The sequence below is a fragment of the Hydractinia symbiolongicarpus genome, chromosome 4, assembly GCF_029227915.1.
Source record: "Hydractinia symbiolongicarpus strain clone_291-10 chromosome 4, HSymV2.1, whole genome shotgun sequence".
Taxonomy (NCBI): domain Eukaryota; kingdom Metazoa; phylum Cnidaria; class Hydrozoa; order Anthoathecata; family Hydractiniidae; genus Hydractinia; species Hydractinia symbiolongicarpus.
In genome coordinates, this window is record NC_079878.1 from 23,833,230 (window position 1) to 23,855,566 (window position 22,337).

A 22,337-nucleotide genomic window follows, 5' to 3' on the forward strand; every position below is an offset into this window, starting at 1 on the left:
GTTGATAAAATTAATTGTCAGTTCCTGGTATAGGCAAGTTCAAAGACGTTTAAATAAATGGGTCTGTAGCAAAATAAAATGGTAAAATGAGCAATCACGAAAATTAGCACGAATAAAAGGTAATTCCATGTAATGTGCAACAACCTGTTGTCATTGAAGAAGAGTCAAATTTTGAGTTGTTATTTACAGCGTTTATAGATTTCATGAAGCATTGTAAAAATATTTATTTACCTGAAATTTTCTTTAACAACTTGTATTTTTCGTGTTTAGGACATTTTTAGCAAAGCGTACCTGTGCCACGGACAAAAGGGTGAAATATTTAGTACTCTGCATCGAGTAGGTTGCGAAGCCGCTATTTTTGCGAACGCAGAGACCCTTTAGAGCGCGTGTCAGATTCGCTATTACCTTACCAAAATTTTAGTCAGACAAAATTATTAGTCACCTTTGAAAAAGTTAATCAGTTTTGTCCGACTAGGAATTTTGTCTTTTTTTAAAAATTTCTTAGACTACATAATTTTAAGAATAAAAGATTTTTTCACTTTGCGCGTAAGGTTCAAAAAGACAATTTTCAAGGAAAAATAACTTCCTTTTTATCCGGGGTTGTTCTAACCCGTCACCATCGGACTCGCTTTCAACGAGGTTTCCGTTATAATAAGGGCTTTCTTCTTTTTACGTGGCTGCATGACTTCACTATCACTCTAGCTCCATTATGATGCGCATATGAGCAAATTGATTTCCTTGTCTGAGGATAATTTTTCTTCATCATCTTTGTTTCCATTGTATTCATATAAATAGAGTGTGGAAATGATCTTCTCGTTTTTGTTTGAGTGATATATCTTGGACTGGAATAGGAGAAATTCTATATTCAGTTGACTCGATGATTTTTATAATACTGCAATCCTCTTCTTAAGAAAAAAATGAACGTGCCGAGAAATTTCCCGTAAAATATTTTTAATTGTCCTTTTTTTCGGTCAACCATGTTGTAATTGCGCAGCAAAAGGGGTCAATTTCTTTTGATTTCTCGTCAGTTTTCAATCAAAGTGTCAATAAGGAACGAAAAGCTTTTATTTAAAGCCAGTATAACGATTGGTTTTTAGATCAAGTTGCTTGGAAATGACTGGCAGATATCTAAATTCTAACTTTCTGATTTGAAACCCTTACACAATGGCTGGATCGTAAATTTTTATAACGCAAAACGAAAAAGAGATCATATTCAAAGGTTATTCAAAGTAATCAACGATGCACGAAATGTTTTCGAAAAAGTAAAAGATCCCGTTAAAACTAAACTCATCATCTTTACATTATATTTTGTATATATATTATTACTGTTATAGATATATTACTGTATAGGTAAAACTAGCTTTTATCGTTGTAAGATTTTTTTCTGTACTTTTACTATCACTTTCTCTCATTAGTTTTAGAACTAAATATAGAATTTTACACTTCAATAGCTCTCAGAAGACCGGTTTTAAAAATAAAATTTTGGACCAATTATTCGTGGGACAAAATTTTAGTCAGACAAAATTCCTTAAACATTAGTCCCTTTTGTCTGACTTTGTTTTATCTGTATATGCTGAGATTTGTATTTGAAAGAAGGCATTCCTTTTTCTATACTTCAGCACTAAGATTACTTTTGCTTTAACATGCGTGCGACAACGCCAGCAATACAACGCCAGCTACAACGCCAGCTACACAGCGCCACGTTGCATTCGCCTTTGCCAGAGTTTTTTTCTGATCCGCAAAATAAAGGTGCTTTTATTGCGTGCTTTCACCTTTCCCTCCTGTTTGTTTCCTCCTAGTAAGTAAGTAATGTGTTTTGACATGGTAATGTTATACCTTGGAGCGCAAGTATTAGAATAAACTATAATACATTTTGAAATGCCTCTAGCATATATATATATAGCTAATATAAAGTAACAGTTTTTTGGTTTTGGTTTTTTTAAATTATTTGTACATTTTACTGCAAATAAAGTTATTCTTATAGCTATATTAAAAGCATATCTAACAGGTTATCTAGTTAAAAATATGGTTTCAAACTCAAATATGAAAATATACAAATAAAAATGAACAATCTTGGGCATTATATAAAATAGGTTCTGGTAAGACATTACATGTGCGGGGAAGGCCATAGTATAGCGTGCTGTACAGTACTGTAGCTATGGCTAAATTCAAAAAGAGGGATAGTAGCTGGATATGCTGGCAATTTTTGACTTTTCCTGTTCTATTCTCTTAAAGTTAATGCAGTTGCATCTTTATTTAAACAAACACAACCTAACAGGGCACCTTTCTCTTATCCCGGATAAGCTTTCAATTTGCATTTTATGAGTTATTCTATGACTTTAGTTCTACTAAATCCTCCTCCCTGCATTGTTCCCCCTCCCAACATTGCTTCCAATGTGTGCTAAAAAAATCCTCACAAAGTATGGATATAAAAGACACCACTTATTAAAGTTAAAAAAAAACAATTTTAGCTAAGCCAGCATTTTCATATGTATTTTACATCTTCATTCATGTATAAATTACAATACTTGGATATCCTGTATACGTCACAGTAGTCAAAACATCAAATAAATTTGTGTTTTATTAATTTGGTAAAATTCCTTAATTTTTTTCATTGATTAAAATCGATTATTTTTCTTTGTTTGTCTGCTTAGGTGAAATTTTTTCATCACTGCTATTGTATATTTTAAGTACAGAGGTTAATGTTGGGCCCAAATTGTATTTCAAGTCTTAAATGATTCGTCATAATGTGTATGCCTGAATGTTGCATAATTTGTGTTTGTGCCTATATTATGTTATTATTAAGTTAATTGATGAGAGCATGGAAAGGTTCACTTATGCAAAATAACAATTGTAAATTTCGATAAAAAGTTGTATTATGTGCTTCTGACGAACACCTAAAGAGATCAGGAGGTTTAATTAAAGGTTTAAAATGATTTGCTACCAGTCTATGATGAACTTAATGGGTTGTCCTGCACCTTTAGCAAATTGATCCTATCTTTTAATAATCCTATCTTGGTGAAGATTTAATTTTTAATTTTTTTTTTAATTTAATTTTTTAGTTTGTATTCTGACCTAATTTACTGGAACAATATTTCAGTTCCGTCAACTATGTTCATGAAGAACTAACTGGCCACCAATTTGCAAATCCAAAAATCATGAAAAGTGTTTTTTGGATGTAAAACCTTAACAAATGGATATTTTTAATAATAAATACTCAGTATTTTGATAGTGATGAAAACTTAACAGCGATTATTTTTGTTTCACTCAAGGAAATGATAAAAAACTAACTTTGTTATTTTTCTATTATTTGTGTGACTGTAAGGAAATTACAATCCTTTAAAACCCTTTGTTCCTCTGATTTAATTACAGTAAGTAGTTATAGGTATGGGGGTTCTAGCACATTTTTAGTACTAAAACTTTGCTAGAACGCCCCATACCTATGACTACTTGTACACCCTTTGGCTTTGCCTTATGAACCCACATGAAAAACTGTGGTAATGCCCCCATCATATGTTCTGGGGTGAATAATCCTCAAACATGGAAAGGAATAGGGAATCCAGATTTGGGGTTTATCTGTATAGTTCAGTGTATATTGCTTTTAGCATTCGTTTCTTGTCAACATAATAAATCTTATATTATTTTGTGAAAAAGGTTTTTCAATTTATTGTTAAGATAATTAATAGAAAGGATGGCAGAGAGTCATATTCGTGGTTTTGACGTAAAATTGGTTTCTTCCGTAACTGGACGCTATAAGTGCTCAATGTGCAAATTGTTGTTGAGAGAACCGATACAAACCTTTCGTGGAGAATTGGCATGCGGATCCTGTTACAGTTACGCCCGAAGGTATATAATGTGTTTTATAACTTTTTCCTGCCAATTTTTTGCACGTTTTATATCAAACTATGTGGTGTGCTAAAACCTTGACAATTTAAATGCATGTACCTTCACACATCCAATTAAACTGTGCTGAAATATTTTACCATAGTTAAAGTTGCAGTTTTTTAAAATTTTTACAGTCAAATTTATAATAATGACACCCTGAACAATTGCATGTCGTATCTTTCCCCCTCTGGATCCATCATCACAGAGCGAGAGGAACTGAAAGATTTTGGTGTCATATTTTCCACCAACTGCTCCTTTCATTCCCACATATTGAAAGTAGTAAATGACAGTAAAAACATGATGTCTTGGATTTTAAGAACTTTTCACACCAGAACGAAGGATCACCTTATGACCATGCAGAAATATCTTGTTCTTCCTCTATTAGAGTATTGTTCAGTCCTATGGAGTCCACATAAAGTTGGAGAGATACAAATGATCAGGCATTGCCATGGTCCTAATACGAAGAATCAGAAACTTGACCAATTACAACTATTGGAAATCATTTAAGGAACTTAAACTGTATTCATTGGACCGTAGAAGGGAAAGGTATCAAATAATGTATATTTAGAAAATCATGGAACAGTTGGTACTAATGTCAATTTGAAAATCCAAAGCTATCATCATCTTCGGCATGGGCGGAAAGCAAAACTTCCGTGTGGTCCATACAGTAGGGTGGCAGAGCTCAGTTTACCTATCCATGGAATAAAGCTCTTTAACATCCTCCCCAAATCCATCCTTAATATGTCTGGTTGCACGCTGGACCTTTTTAAAAACAGCCTTGATAAATATCTATTCCAGATACCAGATGAACCACAACTTGTAGGATACATCACGTTAACACAGGCTGATTTAAACTCCGTTATACATATGCATACATTGGTGTAAACTGGATGTTCAATCCAACGAGGACTGAAACACATCTGCTAATCCTGAATACTTTTTTCGAAAGCCTACAACAATGTACAACAAGGTATAGGTTAGGTCATGTCTGTGTAGCTTGTTTGGCATAAAAAGATATTAGTAAAGTTGGCAATCTGGGTTTTTTTCTTGGCACCTTAACATAGGATATGAGGTTATGGAAAGACCAGGAAGAAAGTAAAAGTAGACTCTGCTGGTCAACAAAGGAAGTAACTCTCTGAACTTTTTCCAAGCAGAACCTATCCTGCAAGTAACACTTCTTCCAACACCCGCCTTCCAACACCCGCCTTCACTGCCCAACATATCACCTAAGTAACAGAAGTTCTCAACGAGCCACTGTTGTACATCATTAAAGCTGGAAATTTTTCATTCTCTATAACCTCACCTTTGCAATGCTTGCATACAAACTGAATGTCAGCTCTTAACCTTCCACCAATACTACTGCACTTCTTATGTACCCAATGCTTGCAAGTCTGACAAAAAATTGAGTTTTAAATTGTAATTTAATGTTGATTTTTGATGTTGAAATGTATAAATACATATATGTCATAAAATATAACTTTGTCACTATGTTTATATATCACATAATCTAGCACCAAATCTAGTATCATTTATGGCAGGTAATTTTTGTTAAGTTATAGCTGATCATTAGTAGTACATGAGTAAGTTACATTCTACTTTTGCACATTGGAGCTGTGTGAATGAATATTTTTTAACTGCGGCACAGCTATGTATGTAGACTGATTTTCCACTACATATTTCTAGAAAAAATCCCTCTGTTTGTCCCATTGATGGAGAACCTATTGATGATACACAAATCTTTCCAGACAGACATGCAAAGAGAGAAATTCTGCAACTGAAATGTTATTGCAATAACAAGGAGAATGGTTGTCCATGGATTGGTGAAGTTGCTAATGCTGAGGTATATTGAGTTTATTAGTCAGGGTGGCCACGCCTCCTCTAAAGTCCTTTTTTTAAAAAACCTCCTCTAAAATCCTCTATTGTCCTCTAAAAAGTTGAAAGTGAGACCAATTAAATTAACTCCTCTATTTTATTTCTGGTACACACTGATAATAGTTTGATACTTTCACTATCATGTTACAAAGATTTTACATTTGTTATAGTAATATAAACAGTTAGTTCTATCCTTCATGTTAACAATACATTTCTCGTCTATTTCAATTGTTTAGTTATGCTGGAAGTAATACTTTCCTAAGCGTATTTGTTTTTGACATCAGAAATTCATAGACCTAAGAAAATCTAAGAAAAAAAGATGATCCTCTAAAATCCTCTATTTTTCTTCTAAAGTTTTCATATTTGCAAAAAAAACTCTTCTAAGTTCAGTGCAAACTTCTTTAAAATCCTCTAAAATTCTCTTTTTCTTGAAAAAAAATTTGTGGCCCCCTTAGTGCAAATATAGTGAACATCGCTTTGGGTGTGCAAGAGTTATATTGAGATTACATTCTTATTTTCTTGTGTTAAAAATCACATCCTTGTTTCCATTATGTTATGGCCAAGATTATATAGCTAGCATTGGAAAGTTCTATGAAAATGCGTAAAGAGCTGTAAAATAATGAGCAAATTTCGGGATGCTGGTTGTTTACATGCAAGTTTGAGGAATGTATCAACAAAATGTTGACTTTTACAGCTTTTAACTGGCAGTTTCACATAATCGTAGTTAACACAGTTATAAAGAGGGTTTGGTAGTGGTAGTGTGGAAAAAAAGTTAAAATATTGTAAATTTTAAGGGCGTATCTTTTGGTATTTGTTATAGCCACGTTTTTAGAATGATGTAAATATTTATTTTACTGTGTTTAAGTAAGTTTAGAACTAAAACTCAACATACAGTTTACTAACGCTCAGTGTCACTTCATATTACTCTGATCAGTTCAAAAAATTCATTTTGAGCTCTCCATTCCCCAAAATCAATGCTGAATATTGAATATACTTGACTGATGCTAACAGAAGTACAGCAAAAACTGGAGTAATAGAGAAAAGTAACATTGACTTTGGGGGAAAGTGGAGAGGACAATAAAGATATTTCAACATCAAGAATAATGGAACAGCTGGATTTTCTTATAAAATCATTTTTCAACATTTGTTGTGTAAAACGATATTTAAAATTAATATTTTCAAACTATTGGCTGTTGTGATTATGTAACTGTCGCACTCCATCTGTCACTACTCCCTCTATTACTGACTGTCAATAATTGTACGTTTGTATCAAGCATTGTAATGGTTAACCTTAATACTTACAGTTTATAAGTAATATGAATTGATATAGCATAGAGCTTATCATAAATCTCCATTAGGAAAAGTAGAGTCTTTTTTTAATATAGAAGTTTTTATCCAAAAAAAGGAAAGTAAAATAATATACTTTTTCTTATAAGAATGTCTGGATTTCAGCTGTAAACTTGCTTAATTTTTGGCAAAATCTCAGTCTCAATGTTCTTAAAAACCAGGTATTTTGGTTTCTTGCTTACATCAAATCTTGAAAATTAATTTTGCAGAATTGTTCAAATTGTTTATTAACAGAAAATGATCTTCCATAGTGTCGATTTTTGAAAATATAAAACCAAAAATTTTGTTTTCACCTCACAAATGTTCATATGACAGGCATTTTGTGGACAAAATGTTACAGATTTTTTTTTCTAGGCAGTACATTAGTAACTATTTTGTGTTTTTACAAACAACAATTTTAAAATTGTTTTGTGAAGTGATCCTCCCAAGTAAAAATTTATTTTTGACCAAGCATAACCACTGGAGAATTTCATTTGCCTGAAAAATACCAAGATGGCAACTCTCTGAATACAAAATTTAAGAATTAGGAAAAAAATCCCTTTTTGTCAATCTTTTTTTTTGGAATTTTAAATAAATTTTTTTACCAAATACTATAGAGGCTTAAAATGTGACACAAGCAGGAACATTCCAGGGAAAGTTTAAGTTCAACTTTCTCCACTAAGTCATATTAGTATCCTAATTCTGAAACCACAAATGTGTAAAATGTGAGTTATAAATACTTCCAAAACTACCCTCACTTGGAAAAAAAACGAGGTACGGCACCCATAAGGTCAACTCAACTACTATTTTAAAACCACCACACCGTCATCAGTAAGCCTTTATTTTTACAGATGTTGTTTAAAAAATAAGGTACACTAAATAACGGGAGACACAGGATATATAGCAGCAACATCACCAATTTTCGTAAACAGCTTGAAATTTCACGGTTGTTTGGAACAAGTCAGCCAGCCAACTATAGCTAGTTAGACATATTATATTCTAAGCTAGTTAATAATTAGCTCATTTAACACCAAGAATAATTAACAAAAGCAATAGAACGGCCCAATAATACATGCTATTATCCCATTTTATCACCAAATTTTAGTAACAATCTGTATGACAAATTAATTTTGCAAATATTGCAAGTAAACAAACCATATCTGCACTACTTCGCTGCAAACTAAAAATTTGCTTATAACTATAATCTCGTTTTCATGTTATTCGGTATTTTGGTATGTATATTCCGCTGAACGAAAATGTATATGGAAATATGTCTATTTCTTATTTTCTTTATTTTTGAAGAGTAAAAACGATGTAACTCATTGTTGTACAAAAATATGTTATGGAAATTCATTGTCATAGGTGACAAACCTTTTAAGAATTAGAAACAGGTCCCGTGGGCAAAAATGACGGTTTTTCTTTTATATAATAAAATTATGTGCATGTGAATTCCTGTGATTTGAAAAATCAAACACATTTCTCGGTCCTTTAAGAAAGGTTAGTAAACGCTTACAAGAAAACTAATTTAATTTAAATCCTCGTAATTCAAAAATTCATCTAAATGGAACAAATTTTTGGATCCATTGGAAATATTTTATTAGGTATTTTACTAGGTATTTCTTCATTAACACTGTTCTCAACAGATTTTCATGTAGATGTCCTACTTTTGAAAGCGTCAAACTAAATGAAACAAATTAGGCCCATTCTTCAAATTGTATGGTATTATTAGAATGTATTTTAACCCGCGACCTTTTGTATCGTTTATTCTGTAGGGTCATGTGAGTACGTGTGATTACTTTCTGGTAATGTGTACCAACTGTGGAGGAAATGTCATCAAAAGGAATCTCAATGATCATTTGATAAATTTGTGCCCAAAACGAAAGTTAAGATGTGATTATTGTCAAGTTGAAATTGAGGCTGATTTACTTGAGGTATTTTCCTTTGTTAATTTTAAGTCAATGTTTTGTCAATGTTTTTATTTTGTGCTTGCTTTGCTTTGAATTTCCCACATGCATTGCCTAAATGAATTCCCACTGTGTTTCCTCACTGATATTTCTGATACAATGCCTTACTTTAAAAAAAATTTAAGCGGAAAATTTTGACGCTATGTAGGATTCTTGTACTGACTCTCCATACTCGTCAGCCCATCTGGTAGGGTTTGATAATGTTTGGCACTAAATTAAGAAAAATAATAATTTAAGTCAAAACTGCTTTTTCATTATCTCAAGAGTTACGCACAACAATTTAATATTAACAGGACCATCAAAACAGTTGCGCGATGAAGCCAAGAGAGTGCCCGTATAAGTGTGGTCAAGCTGTCTCTCAAAATGACCTTTACAGTCACGTTCCAGTTTGTCCCAAAATTGACTCCGGAAGTACATGTCCATATCAGATTATTGGGTGCAAGAGTAAGGTATGCATGAAATTTTAATATCTCCAAGAATATTAGACAGTGCTTTTTGTTATTTCATGTATACTCACCAGTTTTGATATTGTTCTTCGGATACAAAGGCCATACTTAAAAGTTTAGACTGACTATTCTAGGTTCTGCGGTCATTCACGGTTGGTTTTTGTATTTTACAGTACATAGTAAAAGGTTATCAGTATCCATTTTTTATTACCTAACTGATCTAATTAGTAAAATAAAGATCTTCTGTAAAGAGTTGCCTAAAAAGGTTTTTGGAAGAAGGTACGCAAGTGTGTGTTCTATTTTAATACTTTGGAATTTATGCTTATTCGATTTGAAACTTTTTTTAAAATGCACAAAACAAGTTTGAATTATTGTAAATATAATTAAAAAGCAAATGTATGTTCTGAAAATTATTTTCATTTTTCTTGTATCATTATGGTATAAATGTTTTTAAAAAACTAATTAATATGTAAATATATAAAACTAATTAATATGGTACCATGGAGGGTCTTTTACGCTATGAGTAACAGACCAATAAAATTAATTTGATTTTTTATATTGTTTTTGTTTAAAATAAATCAGTAAGGCATTAATTTCTTATCTACTTTTCCTCTCTTTCTTTTTTTACTGTTAATTTTGTTTGACTATGCCAGTTTGTATCAGCTGTATTTTGGTATAAATTTTTCAGGCATTCACAAGCAAAAAAAATTTGGATAAACACCTAGTTGCAGACATTGCTGCCCATACTGCATTGACAGTGTCGCTTGTGGAATCGTTGAAGCTTGAAAACGAAGCGCTGCAAACAGAATTGGTGAATGAAAAATCCATCCGTGTTGAGGTTGAGCAAACAGTAATAAAACAAGCCAATAAGATAGCTCCGTTAAAGGTTCAGGTTTTAATATTGCAGACTCAATTATCGGATATGATGAAAGAGGTATCGGAATCGAAGCAGCACATCGAGGAGAGAACACAACGTGTAATCGACGATGTTCAGGCGCAAAAAGATTTGGGTAAGGAAGAATCTATTATAGCCATTCAAGAACAGATGGCAGTGGTGGATTCTCAGTACCAGGAATTTGAGCGAAAGCTACAAAACTTGGATACAAGAGGTGCAAGCAGCGGGTTTGTGGGTAACTCAATTGAAATGAGAAGAGATCTGGATAACTATGCTGCGAAGATTGACATGATTGAGACAAATAACGCTGTCATTAGTGCCAACCTTTCTGACGTGGAGTTAAAACTTCAACTGTTGGAAAACACTAGCTATGATGGAAGACAGCTATGGAAGATCGATAATGTGCGCCATCGTATGCAGCAAGCTGTCACTGGCAAAGTAACAGCTCTTCACAGTGCTCCTTGTTTTACCAGCAGGGCGGGGTACAAATTTTGTTCCAGGTAAGGTATTTGTTACAGGTAATTTCTATTTGAGTACACATTATGTAATTTCTGTTGGGGTAGTTTGGTTTAAATATCTACTGCTATGAAGACATGAATAAAGAAATGTATAATGGCACTAGTTCATGTCCAGTATAGATATACAGCACTCCCACAAGCCAATTTTTTTTGTATTTTTTTCCTACATTATCTATAAATCATACAGTTTCCATTTCCATTTCCTGTTACACAGTATGCACATTGTCTTCCCATGTGTTGCAAAGATGATAGATCGAATACTTTTCATGTTTATAAAGAACTTCAAACAGTGGAAAGTTCCTCGACATCATGGAATGGTTTATATGCTGCTATCAATTGGCGTGCTTTTGTTATTGGAAGATAACTGCTCGAGATACAAACCCAGATGTTATGAAATGTTGTTAGACGCTATGCGTTTAATTTTAAATTCTAGTCCTAACGTTGTAAAATTAAAAGCAAATAGCAAAAAAAAAACGTTTTAGGAATAACTAGAATAATAATACCTGCTACCTGCATGCTGGGAACATCACAAGTGTCAAACGATTAAAAAGTAAACATTTTCTTAGTGTTCAGATTTGTTTTATGTTGTTTTATTGCCTTAGGGAAATTAATTTTTTGCAAGACCTATTTGTTTCGTTAGTCCATTTCTTGCGTATTTCTACAGATATTATTTTCGCAAACTCGTCTTCTGTACTAAATAAAAAAGATGTTATCGTAATTCCTCTTTTTAGCCCCCGGGGGGCTTATTAATTTCTGTAGGTTTTAGACGGGGAGCTTAATAGAAGGGGGGGGGCTAAATAAAGAGAGGAGGCTAAATACATAATAGAATTTTAAACACAATATCTATTTTTCAAATTAGTTTTATATAAGATTTATATGTTAACTTCATCTGTTTTATCATCATGTTCATCTAACAGAAGTTCTACGTCTTCCATGCACCGCTCCTCTTCTGGGACGTCAAACGGATCAACTGGTTACAGAAAATTGGAAGATGGACTTTTAGTGTCTGAACACGTAAAAGAATTTTTAAATTTAGCTGACGTAAAAAATAATTAAATTCAGCGGAATTTGGCGATTTTTTTGTTAACTCAATATATTATCTTACCGCCGGTATTTCTTCCATTAAACATAATTTATTTTGAAAATAAGGAAATTAAACATAAATTTCGCGAAAATTATTGTTTCGAAACTAGTAAACGCTCAAAAGTTAATTCCCTTAAGGTATATTTATCATTTTTGGATTTCAAGCTGGCACAGGTGTGTGGGAGCAATCATAGGCAGTAGGTTAGGGCGACAAATGAACTAGTGTATAAGAAAACAGTCTTTATTTACTTAACGTACCTTAATAATATATATAGGCTCTACCTGAACGGTGATGGCATGGGAAAGGGCACGCACGTGTCCCTGTTCTTTGTTGTGATGCGTTCAGAGTACGATGCTCTGTTGAAGTGGCCATTCAGTAGTCGTGTGACATTCCGTCTTATCAACCACGACAATCCGCGAGAGAGCGTCAGGGAGACGTTTCTTCCTGATCGTAATTCGTCGAGTTTTCGGAAGCCTACGAGAGACATGAACATTGCTGCTGGTTGTCCAATGTTTATCCAGAAAGAAGCATTGTTTGCGGGAAGTTTTATCATCGACGACAGTTTGTTTATAGAGACTGTGGTCACACCGACTTAACAATGGTTCGATTGCTTATAACCTTGTACTATGAGATAGTTTCAATTATATGTAGCCTGCAAAAGAGTTAAGGAAAAGTGTTAATTTCGCTTTTATTGGGCTGCATAATGAAATTAACTCATGGTAAAGGTCAATAAAAGCAAATTTATAAATAATAGTTTTCTTAGTATTATTAATAAGGGTTTTTTGTTTTAGGTACCGTAATTTTGTAGTATTATTCTTTATTCTTTGAGAAACTTTTCTCGAAAAACTTCTCAAAAAAAATAAATTCCAACAATCACCATTGTTTATGGACAATACTTAAAAGAAATTGTAAAGCGTGGGTGCTTCGATCTTGAGAATTCTTGTTTCGCGTGGATTCTGAGTATTATTATTATTATTATTATTATTATTATTATTATTATTATTATTATTATTATTATTATTATTATTATTATTATTATTATTATTATTATTATTATTATTTTATTATTTTATTATTTTATTATTTTATTATTTTATTATTATTTTATTATTATTTTATTATTATTATTATTATTATTATTATTATTATTATTATTTTATTATTTTATTATTATTTTATTATTATTTTATTATTATTTTATTATTATTATTATACTTGTTTATACTTTACATTACACTTTGAGAACACTATTGTATTATATTAAACGTGTAAGAACATTTTAAAAATTTATCCGATAGATTGATGCAATCCGATCTAAATTTAACGTTATGAAAATGTGACCAGACAAAACCTTTAGTCTTCCAAAACTCCGACGTTTTCATTACTTGCTATTAACTATCTACTTTGACATACTAATTACATAGACGGATAGCTAGACACAGAACTAAACTCACATACTACGCTCGAAAAAAAATGATTACGGAATAGAATCGGTTTGAATTTCAAGCTCTCTTCTTGTAATTTATCATATGGTTATTGTAACACTTGCTAAGTACTTACTTAAGAACCTCTTTTGTAGTTATGTAGCTCTGTAGCAAAACAAGTTATTGGGTTTTATTTTATTTCTGACATTTTTCTTGGTTTTGACTGCTGATTCGAGTGGAGGAAAATGAGATACGAAGTTAAAAACAAAGCGCAGAGTCTGGACACTAGAACTGCTATATGCTAATAACTCATAAATTTTCGGCCAATTAAAATACAGAGGCTGGATTAACTCGAAGTTGAGAAGTGCAGACGTGTCATTAAGCACTGGTTAAATTGAACTTTGTTAAAAATCATGTGAAATTTAGCTTGGTTTTTTGTTGATGTCGTTTCTGGCGAATATAAAAAATCGTCAAATCTGTGATGGCGTTTTCTTACGAAAAATAAGTGAAAAAATTTGACGAAAGTTTTAATATCGACTCGTGAAAGTTTATTTTGTTTAAGTTAAAAAGAAGTTCACAACACATGGTTTTCACATGCGATCGTTGTAAACGAAGTTTCAATTCACCCAGGGGACTGAATTCATAAAGCCAAATGCAAAGTGTTTATATCCAGAGGTGCAACTGTTGATAATGAGGTGATTAACGTGACATCAGGTCGTGATAATTGTGAAATCGTAAAAGCATTATAAAAATATTGACGTCAGCAAAAAATTTGTAAAATCAATGTTTTTTGTAAAATTTTGTCTAATCAAGGGCTCAGTGCATGCTAATCACAAGTTTACGAAAGAAATATGAAAAGCTCCTCTCTAGCAGTTCCTCCACCCCTCCCCCTAAACCTGAGGAATCTCTAAAGATATAGGCACTGATAGAATTGCAAACTACGCCGAGAAAGAATAACATTATATAAACACAACCGTGTTTCAAGGGTTCGTTTGTTCCATTTTTAATAGGACGAGAAAGACACATGTCGCCGTTAAATCAATGGTTAGTTAATTAACAATATTATTTTATTTGTAGGTGATATCGTTGCGTTTTTTCTTATGACAAACTTTGGTGCTAGAAAAAATAAAATAATGGTTTGAAGAAAGGTCTAATGTCAGACATTCAGTTAATTATTGCATTAAATTGTGCGCGCAAGCCTGGGTTATGGTGCGCGTTATTTTGAAATCTATTTCAAATTTGACTTGAATAACTGAGCGTTACGCCTTAAGGTAGGTGTTCAACTTGTTTTATCTAGCCAAATATATGCATTAATATATTTGGTTAGATAAATATTATTAATGAAATACATTTTATACGTTACTGGTGTAATTTATTACAACGACTGTCCAATGCAATCATGGATACAAAAGTTTATGATCAATAGTGGCGCTGGTTCATTGTTTGTGGGTTAATTTCAGCCTGTTCATACACGGCGCAAGTGTCAATAACACGAACAGTATTGGTCTCTTCTTACTCACATTGGTGGTTGGTTTGTTTTTATTTTTCATGGCAGATTGCTGTCAATGTATAGGTGTATAAAGAGTGGAACCAAGGGATGAGTTGAAAGACAACAAAGAGCATGGATGGCATAATGATACATAATTGTTTGGGTTTGCTCTGTTGATCATTTTCTGGATTACTTGCCTATGTCGTGTGAGCTCATTAAAAGGAAAGGATTTGGTATAATTGTTTTGTTTATGCCAGAAAACTATGATGGTGGCGAGGTCGGACGTGTTTCGATTTGCTCTTTTTGTGTTGATTTTATTATGTTATATTGCGAAGAGAAAGCTCGTAAAAGAAGGTAATGGAATATTCCCTACTGAAGATTTCCAAGCGACTGGAAGGCTTACTGCAAAGTTCGAAACTTATGTACACGTAAAATACGAGAATCGAAGTCCCAATTTAGTAAAAACTTACTAGCACAGAATTGTCATAATCCAAAGAAATTTTGGGATACGATAAAGAAAATAATGCCAACTAAACCACGAAACGTCGTAAGTGATGCTACAGCAACCAAATCGAAAGTTGAATCACTTTGTTTGTTTTTCTCTTCAATAGCAGCTCAAATCAAGGAGAAATCGATTCCCTTAAAAGATTTTTGTATGGAAACAACCACAATGGTCGAAATTACAAACTACTTCCATATTTACCTTCAAATATGTATCGAAAATATCGATCGAAAAAGAACTGAAAAAATTAAAGAGAAGTAAAGCCACAGGTGTAGACGATCTTCCACCTGGACTGCTCAAAGATTGTTCCAGTCAAATCGCTGCTCCACTTTGTCACATAATAAACTTATCGATACAAACGGCTATGATACCTGGAGAATGGAAGCATGCTGTAGTTAAGCCAATTTTTAAAAAAAGGTTCGACTGACGATAACAATAACTATAGACCTATATCTATATTGCCGGTCATCTCAAAAATTCTCGAAAGGGCAGTATATGACCAAGTTATCGAATATCTTGAGAAGAACAACTTATTATCTCAGTATCAATTTGGGTATCGTCGTCTCAGATCAACAGATTTGGCTGCTAATCTATTGTTAGATGACATTAGAAAGGAAGTTGATAAGAAAAAATACGTTGCTGCAGTTTTCATGGACTTGTCAAAAGCCTTCGACACGGTTGGTCATAGTATTTTAATTGAGAAATTATCAGCTTATGGTATACGTGGTAACGAACTAGAATGGTTTTCTGATTATTTGTTTGGGAGAAAGCAGGAAGTAGTGGTAAATAATATCAAATCTGACCCACAACCAGTGAATTGTGGTGTTCCGCAAGGGTCCATACTCGGGCCATTATTATTTTTAATTTTCTTTAATGACTTTGATAATGTCCTACTTAAAGCTAGCGTTATTAAATTTGCAGATGACACTGTTATCTACTTCTCAAGTGAAAGTTTTCTCGTCCTTGAAAATGTATTAAATGAAGAACTTCTTGCTGTTGAGACATATCTACGAGAAAATGATCTTGTTATTAATTTAAACAAAGGGAAAACAGAATGGATGATATTCGGGACGAGTAAAATGTTGAAAAGTGCTGAAGGAAAAATATCATTGTCATGTAATTTTGTGGAGATTAATGAGACGAAAAGCTACAAGTATTTGGGATCAATTATTGATCCTAAGTTGTCTCTAAATAACAACTTCGACTCTACATACAAAAAAGCATCTGGAAGACTCCGTTTACTGACGAGACTAAGATCCGAAGTTGACGATACAACTGCTAAAAAGATTTACGAAACAATGATAACTCCAATCATTACATTCAATAGTATCATCAATTTGAACCTGAATAACACCCAGTTGAACAAACTGCAGTCCTTGGATAGACGTGCCAGAGTAGTAACTAACAACAACAGTTTACAACCCATTTACGACAAAATTCAACGAAATGCTTGTAATGTTGTCAGAAAATGTATTGATCGTAAAACATGCTCAAATTATTGGAACCACTTTCAGCTGCTAAATCATCAAAGACTGACTCGAAACAATTCTTATTCGCTAAAGTTACCAGCAGTACGTTTGGATATGGCAAGAAATGGTTTTTACTATATGGGTGCCAGTATATATAATTCTTTACCAATAGATATACGAAGGGAGCCTAGTTATATGAAATTTAAAAATAAATTGGATAACCATATTTTTTAATCGTTTGGCCTACTTACACACTTTATTTGGACTTTGGACCCTAACACAATATGAAGCTCTTAAACCTTGTCTAGTCTTCCTTATTTATATGTTTTCACCTCTGTTTCTCACCCTTTCTACTTGATGTTTTTAGATACTGCAAGCTTATGACATACGCGGTTTTGAATTAAAATGTTTTTTGCCGATTATTCATTCGACATTTAGCAGAAGGAAGCATTTGTGATATGGCATGTTTCATCTTTCGTTTCTTAGTATAGCATTTTCAATATTTCATATATTATACTAGCTTTGTTGCCTCACCCATTTATACCAATTATCTCCCATTTGAGCGCTTAACTCATGGACACCTATAATCTTATCTTTAGTGTATTTTCACCATTTCATCTATGTGCTTAGCGTTTTTCTTTTTGTTTTGCCTATTCCTTTTCATTTTATTGGATTTTAGAACATCGACGATTTTATATTAAATTGTATATAATGTAGAGTATTTGATTTTAATTTTAGCAGGACACATTTGAAAAGCAGAAACTTATTCTGAAATGTATATCCTGGGTAAATATTGATGATAAATAAATAAATAAATAAATAAATAAATAAATTAATTTTATCAATTTTATTATTTTTGGCACAACAATTATTGCACTTATATTTATGAAATACAAATTGTTATTTTATAATTGTATTAATACTAGTACCAAAGTGAAATTGTTTAAACAATAAAGCTTAATTTTTTCCGCATTTAGGGATGCTGCCTTGATCTTTTCCCACAAACTTATCTCGACATAGAATAAGCTTGTTATTTGAAATCGTTTCATGAATTTGTATTTGGCATTTTTCTAGTCTCTTTTTACCGATTTCTCTATATTGCGTTTCACCAATAGGAGCTGCAGTTTTCCTTCCTTACCAAATAAACCAAGTCTCTTCTGCATCAAGAAAAATACTTTCTACATCCTTTGTGATGTCGTATAAATGCTTTCAACTCAACCTGTTTTTCAAATGCAATTACGTCTTTGTAATTTTTTTGCTTTTTATCTTTACTGTCTTGAAACTGAAAACTGTTTCAGCGATTTTTGTTCGACTAGTGGGGTTGTCCTGCGCTTGCATGTAGTCTATTCTTATACTTCAAAATACTTTTCGAGTTTGGCTAATGATTTCTTACAAATGCACATGATTCTAAACATTGTCTTGATCAGCGTCATTAGCTCTATTTAATGCAAGTATTGCCAAGCATAGTTCTGAAGAAAAAAAATATTGGTGGATCTTGGTTAAACCCTAACATCTCCTTAACCGTTCATTGGAAGCAAGTTCATGATCCTATACATCATTTTATTTAGAGTTTCCAGCTCCATGCAATTGACGCAAATGTCGGAATTTTTTGTCTTTTTGGCGACGGGTCATTGCTGACGTCGCCAAAATCTAATTGATGCATTTTTTGTCTACTATTTCTTTGGCTAACATGATTTTCCACTGGCTTATCGACTAGTCTCTTATAATATTACGGAAATTGCGGGTGTATGTCTATATGTACCTTTTCCGTAGCCGAAGAAAGTATGTCTGATTTATCACATTTCTGGGCGTTACGGCACAACGCCAATGCATTTAAACTGACCTAAATATACATTAAACAAGATTAGTTAATCCATTGCGTTGCACCTTCAAGTTTGAGGCCAAATAACTTGGATGGAGAAGTTAGTTGTTTGTTACTGCGTGGATAAATAAGGACCATCTGCGACTAAAATGAAACCTATTTCTTAATGCTGGGTCAACCCAACCGTTTCGAAACAGACGGGTTGATGACATCATCACATACAAATTTCTAAAAAAAACTGTATTTTGTGTATCTACGGGTTATTGCTGAAGTCATCATAATTCAAATGATGGTTCTTTTTCATTGTTGTTCTGCCTAAACGGATTTTTTACGCGCTTTCCAGGTTTAGATTAACAACATTCGATTCAAATACAATACTGATATGCCGTTCAAATTCATTGCAACAATAATCAGATTTTTACAAATTTGTAAATTTTGTTTTTACAGAACGAATATACTTATTGTGCCAACCTTTCAGTTGCAAAAAATATACTTCTGTGCTTATCTCTTCCAATCTGGACATTCTGATCCTGCGGTCGTTTCACATTTCAGCAGTATAAACGGTATTGATTTCTTATTCGATTCATCTAATTCTGTTGGATAAACACCCCACCTGTTTGATAAACCATTCCAGAATTTAGACACTGAATCCTTCTCTGATATAGTGATGACTGTGCCTTTCGGCTCCATGTATTTGATGATGATAAACTCACCATAATTTGAAGGAGGACGGGTGACAATGTTGACATACGAAACATCTTTGTCTTTACTGTTGTAATATACATACCTATAAAAATTAAAAGGATAGCGCTAACATTAAGCAAGTTTTGAATTCATTCCACAGCTTTGTGTCCAGAATTAAATGTAGGCAAGATATTAGAAGATAGAAATGTTTTATTTGCTATAATCTTGTCAGACAAACACAGCTAAAAAGATCTGTTTACGTTTCGCAAAAAAGGTTTAGCATCCATTTAGTAATATATCTAGGAATAATAAGTAAATTTTAGTCACATGATTAAGTCAGTTTTTATTAAATTAAAATCAAACAGGATATGCGATTGGTAATACATTTTCCCTAAATTTCATATACATGTTGCAAGGATGGAAAATTGTAATAAATTTTAGAATTAGGAATATGCATAATTACCTGGGATCTAAAATCGAATCATGAATCACCGCGTCTTTATGAAGAAGGACACGTTTATAGCGCTTTAGAAAATCTGAATGTCACAGTAGGTTTTTCAATGTTATTAATAAACAAAAAACAACTAAGAACCGTAATAAATACTATAAATCTCTTATATTAGTAACCTATGAAGTAGAGTCTTTTGGTTAGTTTTGTATTGATTAATTGAAAAGGCCACTTTGATGAACACATACCTATAATCACTATGCGTGGTGTATCGCGGATCGTCCAACTTAAAGCTGTAATAACCGTTTGATTTTTTAGTAACACGAATCCTGTCTTCTGTTGTAGGAGTGTCTGCATTATAACTCACGGAATACAAAACTCTTCCTTGTTTTTTATTGAACGGCATAGGGCTATACGATATTTCAGTTTTATATCCAGACGAAAAACTTCGCCGAAGATAATACGCCGGCCAATATTTGGATTTAATGACATAGTGACCTGTGGGAATTGTGCTTGGTTCGTCTATTCCGTTTGCTTTTATGAAAGAGTATAGATAGTTGCTTTGCTTGTCATGTCCTGGTGGATAATAGTACACCATGGTTTGTGCCATTGCTAGGGCTGGTGTATGAAAAAACGCTAGATGTCTCTGATAAACAGTGTCTCGGTTATGATCCAAGACATTTTGATATTGTTCAGCTAGATCTTTTCCAGTTTTTCCTGTAAAAAAAAAAAAGATATTTCCCTAGAGCAAGAACGATTTGATACACTGGTGGAAAAAGGTAGAATAATCTGTTCCCTTTTCCAATTTTTAACAATAACTTCTGAAAAATACTTTTTAGGGGTTGGAAGCTAGCGACTTTATATTATTTTTGTTAGCTTCATGACTGTGAAAATTTTTTTTATTACGTCAAGTATGTTGTCATGGCGACTCATTGTTTAAAAGTTGGTCAGGAAAAAATGTATTCAAATATATATCCTTAAGTCATATTTTTGTGTTCCAAAAAAAACGTTTGTGGCAAGATTTGCGGCCTACGATGTTCTGTCTTTTTACAGAGGATTGGGATGGGAGCATCTGTAGTCCCACAACTACTACCCGGCCTTTTAGAACCTCATAAAGCCTAGTCTGAATAGGGTTGAAAAATTTACTATTCCTATTCATATAAAAAATACTCATACATGTTCATTTGAATTCTTACACCTTTTTAATGTTAATATTCTTTCAATAAACTAAATTAGATTATTTCGTGCGTAAAATATAAGATCTTAAGGAAATAAGAAGCACCTCCAAAAAGACCGTGATCTAACAGATTGCGTATGCATTCGTGTTATTGTTCTCACGTGATTAACGTACCTGCCAGGCTTACCTGTCTTATTAATTGTATATTTTATAAAATTGACGGGATATTCTTCTTTCTTAAAAAAATCCAAACTTTCCTAAAAGTCATTTATATAAAATTAATTTTTTATAATGAAGCAAAATTTACATGTTAATCCAAGAATAGCTACGCATGATTTTCCAAAACTTTATCATATCACCTGAAGATGTTTTTATTTTTGCCATATCGAGACAATATCTAAGTTGAATATTTTTCTTTTCCTGTCGACCCATCGTAGAATAATGCATGCATTGTTACATAATAGATAATTCAGACATGTAATACAGTTAAACATTTAACAGTCTTTTTTCTTATTTTAATTTGATTTATTTTTTAGGCGTACAGTTTGTTCACGTATGTTTCAATTATGGCAATGGTTGAGAAAAAATACGAACGCAAACCTGTTTGCAGTAGTAATGTCATCATTTTTGTCAATCCAATATCGCGGTATGTTGCCAATTGAGCAAAAGCAACTGCTAAACCGTATGCACCTTTCCCTCCACTTTTAGTGTCATCACCAGCACGTTTACGTATTCGATCACCTACTTTACCAAGAATGTTTGCACCAAAATTGGCAGGGATCTGATTCACTGAAGAACGCATTGATGCGTCTGAATCAAACTTTTTCAGCGTTGATATTGCAGCAAGTGCTGACTCTAACTCTTCTTTAAATCCATTTATTTCCGACTTCAACAATTCATCGTTTTCTTCTCGAAGTATGTTTTTTAGCATTTTGGCTATAATTTCTTTTTCCTATACATGAAATACATCATTTTAACCTCAAATAAATAATCCCCCTTTTCCTGCTTGTTTCCTTTTTTGCCTTTATGAGAACAACTTTTAACACTGACGAACTTAGTTTTTTTCCATCGCATTAATTTTCTTAAAGAAGTAAACGAAGACAAAATATAGCCAGATATAGTAAAAAACATTCCGACCAAAATAACCTCATGTGACCTCCATTTAAAGATCTTAATTTCCATCCAATAAAGATCGATTCTATTAACGATTAAAAAGTGTATAATCGTAATTTCAATATTTTAGGAATGTTTTTTTTGCGAAAATAATCCTGTGAAGACTTTACCAAGACGATAAATACTTTTCTTATTAAATTAAAAACATCATTGATTCTT

The 22,337-nt window shown here is 32.7% G+C and overlaps 2 protein-coding genes across 4 annotated transcripts in view; one reads left to right on the forward strand and one right to left on the reverse strand.

The window, feature by feature from the left end:
- The window catches only part of LOC130641937 (TNF receptor-associated factor 3-like), a 35,374-nt gene extending 22,486 nt beyond the window's left edge, over positions 1-12,888 (forward strand). Inside the window, exons 4-10 of one of the 3 annotated variants that reach the window (XR_008982522.1) lie at positions 3,676-3,846; positions 5,569-5,725; positions 8,856-9,014; positions 9,341-9,496; positions 10,182-10,888; positions 11,121-11,456; positions 12,265-12,403. Coding sequence is in view for 2 of the 3 variants with exons in the window: in XM_057448962.1 (XP_057304945.1) it covers positions 3,692-3,846; positions 5,569-5,725; positions 8,856-9,014; positions 9,341-9,496; positions 10,182-10,888; positions 12,265-12,586 (1,656 nt within the window). In the remaining variant the exon portion in view is untranslated. Of the gene's footprint in view, positions 1-3,675; positions 3,847-5,568; positions 5,726-8,855; positions 9,015-9,340; positions 9,497-10,181; positions 10,889-11,120; positions 11,457-12,264 lie in introns of those variants that run through there. The other 2 variants (XM_057448962.1, XM_057448963.1) reach the window with 2 other exon arrangements.
- A 6,144-nt stretch (positions 12,889-19,032) lies between these two features.
- On the reverse strand, positions 19,033-22,267 carry LOC130641939 (uncharacterized). The gene is made up of 3 exons (XM_057448966.1): positions 21,606-22,267; positions 20,077-20,545; positions 19,033-19,483 (listed from the first exon to the last, which is right to left on the reverse strand). The coding sequence occupies exons 1-3, from the start codon at positions 21,934-21,936 to the stop codon at positions 19,198-19,200; spliced, it is 1,086 nt and encodes a 361-aa protein (XP_057304949.1). The 5' UTR covers positions 21,937-22,267; the 3' UTR covers positions 19,033-19,197.
- Positions 22,268-22,337: the final 70 nt, after the last annotated feature.